General features: G+C 61.9%; 1 protein-coding gene across 1 annotated transcript in view; it reads right to left on the bottom strand.

Moving 5' to 3' along the window:
• Positions 1-553: 553 nt before the first annotated feature.
• Positions 554-6,926, bottom strand: part of ARHGEF17 (Rho guanine nucleotide exchange factor 17) — a 37,304-nt gene continuing 30,931 nt past the window's right edge. The window contains exons 11-21 of the mRNA XM_075742623.1: positions 6,275-6,488; positions 6,089-6,162; positions 5,760-5,953; positions 5,422-5,672; positions 4,573-4,819; positions 4,404-4,490; positions 4,229-4,296; positions 3,712-3,860; positions 3,448-3,622; positions 2,282-2,524; positions 554-1,391 (exon numbers count right to left, since the gene is read on the bottom strand). Coding sequence (XP_075598738.1) covers positions 1,201-1,391; positions 2,282-2,524; positions 3,448-3,622; positions 3,712-3,860; positions 4,229-4,296; positions 4,404-4,490; positions 4,573-4,819; positions 5,422-5,672; positions 5,760-5,953; positions 6,089-6,162; positions 6,275-6,488 — 1,893 coding nt within the window. The 3' untranslated portion in view covers positions 554-1,200. The remainder of the gene's footprint in view (positions 1,392-2,281; positions 2,525-3,447; positions 3,623-3,711; positions 3,861-4,228; positions 4,297-4,403; positions 4,491-4,572; positions 4,820-5,421; positions 5,673-5,759; positions 5,954-6,088; positions 6,163-6,274; positions 6,489-6,926) is intronic.

The raw sequence follows: 6,926 nt of genomic DNA, 5'->3' as shown, positions 1-6,926 counted from the left end.
CCCCGCCACCGCGGTTGTCACCTCTCCCACGGGGACAACGGGGTGGCCAGGTCCGTGAGCACCGGCCTCGCCTGGACCCTGGGGTGCGAGCGGGAAATTGGGGGGGGAGGGGGGAAGGGCAGATTGGGAGAGTTTGGTCCAGGAAAGCCTCGTTTTTAGGGTCCCGACCCCCATCACCCCCGTTTAGGGGTGGGGACGACATCCCCGGTGTCTGGCAGGGGAACGTGAAGGTGGTCGCTCTCATCCAGAAGATGCTTCCAACATCGGTGGCGTCTTCATCCCGCTCCCCGGGCTGTGCAATCCCATGGGAATCACGGCGATCGGGGCGGGGGGATCCCCCAATTTTCCCCTTCTCCCCTCCATCAGCTCCCCCCTCCCCCCCCCCAGCATCCCTGCGGGGTCCGGCTCCATCAGCGGGGTCCGATTCTGCCTCGGGGCGACGACCCGGCAGGGTTTTAATCCCACAACTCTGGAGCGGAGGGACCGGCAGCGACGTGAGGATGCGCCTGACCCCACCCCTCTGCCCCCCCCCCCCAAAATAAATAAGGATGTTTATATATATATAATATATATATATTTAAAACAAACGGACAAACAAACAGAGCTATCTGGGTGCTGGCGATGGAGCGAGCGGGTTAGCAGGAGGCCCGGGGCGGGGGGGACACCGCGGGCGTATCGGCCCTGGGGTGGTCCCGCGGTGTGGCCGGGGGTCCCGGGGGAAAGTGGGGGGGGGGGTTTGCTGTGACAGCGCTGTGACCCCCCCCTACCCCGCCGCAGGCACACGCAAAACCAGCGAGCAAGGCAGGTTCCTGGCTGTACGGCATCCTCCGCTCCCCAGGGATGCTCTTTAACGCCTTCCTCCTTCCTTAGCGCCTTCCCAAACGAACGCGTCTCCCCCCTCCCCATCTTCTCCACCCCTCAAAAGCGGTGTGTTGTGTCCCCCCCCCCACCCCCCAGTCCAGTGCGGGGGTCGGGGGGGACGACGGGGGGACCGGGGCTCATCAAACCCGCCCCCCCCCCCCCCCCCAACCCCAAGCACACAGAGAGCAGCCGGGTTGGAGATGAGAGGCGCTGGGGTGGGGGGTGATGGGGAGGGGGGCGGTCAGGACACCCCCCCCTCCCGCATATAGGGGGGCCAGCACTCCCCCCCCCCCACCCCTTCCTCGCCGGGATAGCCCCGGGGGGGGGCCCCGCAGCCGTTCACGCTCTCCAGAGGAGGAGGTGGTTGGTGCTGTCGTCCCGGCCCACCGTCTCGCTGCTGCTGGTCAGGCGGAAATCCTCGTAGCCGTCCCCCCCGCTGATCACCAGCATCTTGGGTTTGGAGAGGGCGAGGGCCGGGGCGCGGGGGCGCGATGGGTCTCGTTTCTCCGCCTCATTCGCCTTCTCGGCCCCTGCCAAGCGCAGAACCCCAACGTGCTGTTGAATGGCCCCCCCAACCGTGCGGCTCCCCCGTTCCTCAGCAGCATCCCAGCACCATCATCCCAGCACCACCCCAGCACCATCCCACCACCAGCGTGACCCCAGCACCATCCCACCAGCACCATCCCACCACCAGCGTGACCCCAGCACCATCCCACCAGCACCATCATCCCAGCACCACCCCAGCACCATCCCACCACCAGCGTGACCCCAGCACCATCCCACCAGCACCATCCCACCACCAGCGTGACCCCAGCACCATCCCACCAGCACCATCCCACCACCAGCACCCTCCTACCAGCACCATCTCAGCATCCTCCCACCAGCATCTTCCCAACATCACCAGCCCTTTCCCAGGTGCCACATCTTGGCCCCAAAACCCTCCTCCCATCCCTACGTAGCCCCTCCCACCCAGATTAACCCCTCCCACCCAGATTAGCCCCTCCCACCCAGATTAACCCCTCCCACCCAGATTAGCCCCTCCCACCCGAGTTGTCACCTCCCCCCCACACCCATCGCCACCTTCTCCCCATCCCACCCCAACCTCAGAGCTGGGCTGGGTGACGCTCAGCACATGGCTTTCCAGTGGCTTTTCCCCATGGGAATTAGGGTCCCCTGGAGAAATTTGGGGTCACTCAAGCCCTAGGGGGGGTGGTTTAACACCCAATTTTCACACCCTCCCCGAAATTTTCCTCCCCCTGGATTTTAACAAGGCAAGGATGGAGCGGGGATTCTGCGACCACATTTCAAGGCTACTCCGAGTTGTCCACCGGCGGGATGGTATTCCTGACCCTGTCCGAAACACCCGCTCCCCCCCGGAGCGGGTCAGGATCAGGCCCCCCCCCCCAATCACCCCACCTACCCGTCTCCCTCGGCAATGGGAAAAGGACGTCGAAGCCGTCGGGCAGCTCGATGGCGGTGAGGAAGCGGACGTGGCCGGTGTGACCCTGGGAGAGCCCCACCAACGCCGGGGCCGCCTTGGCCGAGACGGCGAGGGTCAGCACCACGCCGGCGCTGGTCCCGATCCACAGCAAATCCTTGCACGCCAGGAGAGCCGTGATCCGCAGGCAGGCCGCCTTGTGCTGCCGGATGATGGCATCCGAGCCTGTCGAGCATCCCTGCCGTCAGTATCCATGCCTGGCGTGGGGCTGTGAACCCCGCTGATGCCACCGGTTCCAAGGGGTATTTGGGGGACGTGGGACGTGGGGAAGGGACCCCACCACCCGCCCTGGCTGGTATAAAGCACCCCGGGGTGCTGCCAGATCGGGCTGCCTGAATTCCGCGCGGGATTACGCAGATGCCCGGGAGCTGCCCTATTCCCACGTGGGATGATGCAGCCATCCAGGGCTGCCCTATTTCTGTTTGGGATTATGCGGCTGTCCAGGGGATGCCTTGTTACCCCGTGGGATTACGCAGTTGCGCAGGGATTCTCCTTTTTCTGCGTGGGATTACGCAGCTACCCAGGAGCTGCCCTATTACCATGGGGGATTATGCAGATATCCAGGGGTGCCCTATTCCTGCCTGGGATTATGAAGCCATCCAGGGGTGCCCTATTCCTGCCTGGGATTATGAAGCCATCCAGGGGTGCCCTATTCCTGCCTGGGATTATGAAGCCATCCAGGGGATGCCCTATCACCCTGTGGGATTATGTACTTGCCCAGGGATTATGAAGCCATCCAGGGAATGCCCTATCGCCCTGTGGGATTACGCTGATGCTCAGGTGCTGCCCAAGCTTTGCGTGGGATTATGCAGCCACCCAGGGGATGCCCTGTTTCCGCATGGGATTATCCACCTGCCCAGGGGCTGCCCTGCTTCCCCGTGGGATTACGCAGCTGCGTAACACCGAGGACGAACCCCATGAACGTTTTGGGGTCTCCTTCCCCCAAACTGGTCGGGATGCAGGAGATACTCAATTTCCCAGCACTGGATGCTGCAGGGCATTGCATTTTGAAAGCAGATGATGGGTACGGGTACCCACCAGAGACAGCGACGGGCACCCACTGGAGACCTCCCACCGGTGGGACTTACCGGCGAGCATCTTGTGTACCGGGGGGGTGATATCCGCTTCGGCCAACTGCTCGTAGCTGGTGGCGTGGTAAAGCCGGACCTGGGCGCTGCTCTGCAGCGCGACCCACACGCCGGTCCCCGCGCTCACCATGCAGGTGACGCTGCGCCCGCCGTCCTGTCCCACCTGGAGCGTGTGCTGTGGGTGACAGAGCCACAGCGATGCCGCTGATGATGCCACCGATGCCCATCGCCGTCCTCCCGACCTCCCGCCATTGCCCGTGGTACCTCTTGCGCCAGCGTGGCGGTGTTGAGGACGATGACCCGGTTTTGGCAGCCGCACCAGAGCTTCCCTGCCACCGCCACCATCTTGGTGATGGGGCTTCCAGGCGAGCCCAGGGACAGGGACTTGGAGTTTTGGGGGTCCCAGAAGCGCCCTGTGAGGGTGGTGGGAATGGGGTGGGTAGTTAAAGCATCTCCAAACAACCCCATGTTGACCCAGCTGATGGGATGCAGTGGCTTGAGATGCCCGTCCCCAGGTCCCCCTTTAGAGCCGATGTCCCCAAGGGATGCCAGCGGTGGGCAGGGACCAGGAGGAGGAGGCACACCTCCACCTGGCTCTGATTTTGGGGTCTTCAGCATCTCTTGAGGCATGTCCCTTCCCTTCCTGCAGAGGCAGGGAAGCTGTCGACACCCCAACCATCCCTCCCTGGGGGGAGCTGCCCGAGCACCCACCCAAGAGCCACCGCTTTGGGGCTGCGTTTAACCCCCACAGCACCCTTTGATGGTCCCAATCCGGCCTCACCTGCCTCCCGCTGGTACGCAATGAGCTCCCCATTGGCCAACGACACAAAAACCTGGTTATCGAGGTACCTGCAGGGAGAAAAACCCTTGGACAACCAGTCGCAGAGCCCCACTCAGCCACCCCAAACCACCTCACTGTGGACAACCCAGAGCCGAAAATCTTCTTCCCCACTTACAAGATGCACATGACAGCTGCGGCATGTTGCATCTTCATGCTGTTCTTCCTGTTACGGATGTTGTCCGAGGACTGGTACACGTGGATGCTGCGGGAGAAGAGCAAAGCTTGAGGCTCACATGGGATTGGAGTCCACCCCACGTGTGTGTCCCCCCATGCTGGGGACGCACCAGCCATCCTCAGTGCCCAACCACATGGAGCTCTGATGGGCTTCAGGGTCAAGGCTGAGGAGGTCCTCGAGGCTGCCCCGGGTGAAGGAGCCACGGCTGGAGCGGCGCAGGGCTCGCCCGTCTGTGGGGCTTTCGCCGTGCCGGTTTTGGCTGTAGGTGCCGGTGATGGGCATGAAGCCGGGTTCTTGCTCTTCCTCCGAGCTCGTTGTCTCTGCCGTTGCCTCCTTGCAGCTCGGGATCTCTTCATCTGCAGAGGAGGAAGGAATGGGTCAGACCAGGACCACCTGACACCCACCAAAGTGATGGAGAAGAGACCATAGGTCCTCTTGTGATGTCAAGCCCAGGGGAGGATGTAGGGATGCCGAGCCCCAAACCCACCAGGTTTTACCCAAAGCCACCAACCCCATCCCAGCACCACGGGGCTGGGCTGATGTCCCACATATCTCTTTTCCTGGGATTTCCTTGCCTCAAAAGCCTCCAGCTGTGGAATTCCCTGAGGAACACAAGGATGGAGCTACCCACCATTTTAGTAGGGCCTGTAGTCATAGGCCAAGGGGTCACGGTTTTAAACCAAAAGAGGGGAGGTTCAGACTAGATGCAAGGAAGAAAGTTTTTACGATGAGGATGGTGAGGCACTGGCACAGGTTGCCCAGAGAGGAGGTGGATGCTCCATCCCTGGAAACATTCCAGGTCAGGTTGGTCGGGGCTCTGAGCAACCTGATCTAGTTGAAGATGTCCCTGCTCATTGCAGGGGGGTTGGAACTAGATGACCTTTAAAGGTCCCTTCCAACCCAAACCATTCTATAATTTTGGGGCAAAGAAGTGATTTTTTGCTAAGCAGGGACTCACTGCCGAAGCTGGAGGAGATGGTGGAGTGGCTGGCTTGGCTCTGCAGTGTCCCTGACGGACTGGGCGAGGACTCATCATCCGTGTCATCGCTATCGAAGGGCACCAGCTCCCTGTTGCCACCGTCGACCGGCTCCGAGAGCTCCAGCGACGAACCCGAGATGGAGATGTGCAGGCACGGCTGTGGCCCCGCATCATCCGGCTGCGCCGGCATCGGCTCCGAGGAGGGACTGCCCACCGGCTCGGCACGCTCCCTGCCGCGACGAGGGAAGGGGGGAAAGAAGCAGCTCCAGCATTGCCCTGTGCCCGCCGGCTCCGCGGTGCCGGTGGGAATGTCCTACCTATACGCCCGCTTGAGACCAGGCACGGAGGCGATGCAGAGGATCCTGGCGGAGCAAACGGCGATGCACGCCTCCACCGTGGGCTCCTTACGGATGCTGAGCAAACAAACCTGCCCCACGTAACCGTCGCTGTTGCAAACCCAAACTTCGTGGGAACTTTCCGGGCTGCCGTGGCTTGGAGAAGCACAAGAAAACTGCAAGGGAGCAAAAGATGGGATGAATTGGGTCATTCAGGAATGGTGCAGGAGCTCTTGGCATCTGGCAGCGAGCCCACTGGGATGGAGAGGACCGTGGGTCCCGTGGGATGCTTGAACCCAGGCACCGAGTACCTGCATCCCGCTCCGTGTCTTCATGATGGGAATGGCCTTGAGGAACTCCGGGTCCAGGCAGTTTTTGCTGGAAGCTGAGAAAATCAAATTGGAGGATGAAGAAGCGATGGAGGAAAGGGGTCTACTGAAGTGGGGGCATGATGCTGAGCCCACCACCGTGTCCGCCTCCCCGGTCCCTGGTGTTACCCAGCTTCTTCTTGGCATCCTCGAAGGCTTGCTCAAAGCCGAGCCGGGCATCGGGGTTGGGAAACTCAAAGATGAAGGACTCAGTGCCATCAGCTTTGGTGGTGCTGAGCTCCACCTTGTTGGGGGGGAAGGCCATGCTGAAGGACAGGGATTGCTTCTCCGCCAGCTCCCGGTGGATGGCGGCCATCAGGTCCTTGATCACGTCATCCAGGCTCTGGGGATGGGGACAACACCAGCTCTCAGGGATGGGCCACCACCAGCCCAACAGCCTGATGATGCCCCTGTCCATCCCCTAGCATCCTTCAGAGGCTGCCCCAACCCCATTGTGGCTTTGGGGCTGTTGGCATCTGGGCCCTTAGAGGACACTCAGGGCCACCAGCCCTTCCACAGGCTCTCCTTCCCACCAAGGATATCCCAGTTGGTCCCCTGGGGAAGATGTCTGGCCAGGAGATAGCACCAGGGCCACCATGTGACACTGACCCTGTGCATCTCCAAGCATCCTTCAGAAGGTGCCCCAAGCCTCCTGGTGGCTTTAGGGCTGGTGGCATCCGGGTTCTTCGAGGACACTCATGGCCACCAGCCCTTCCACGGGTTCTCCCTCCCACTGAGGACATCCCGGGTGGTCCCACAGGGAATGTGGCCAGCTAGGGGA

Source organism: Balearica regulorum, chromosome 1 (assembly GCF_011004875.1).
Source record: "Balearica regulorum gibbericeps isolate bBalReg1 chromosome 1, bBalReg1.pri, whole genome shotgun sequence".
Taxonomy (NCBI): domain Eukaryota; kingdom Metazoa; phylum Chordata; class Aves; order Gruiformes; family Gruidae; genus Balearica; species Balearica regulorum.
Note: the sequence above shows the minus strand (reverse complement) of the source record. Positions and strands in the feature narration are given on the sequence as shown.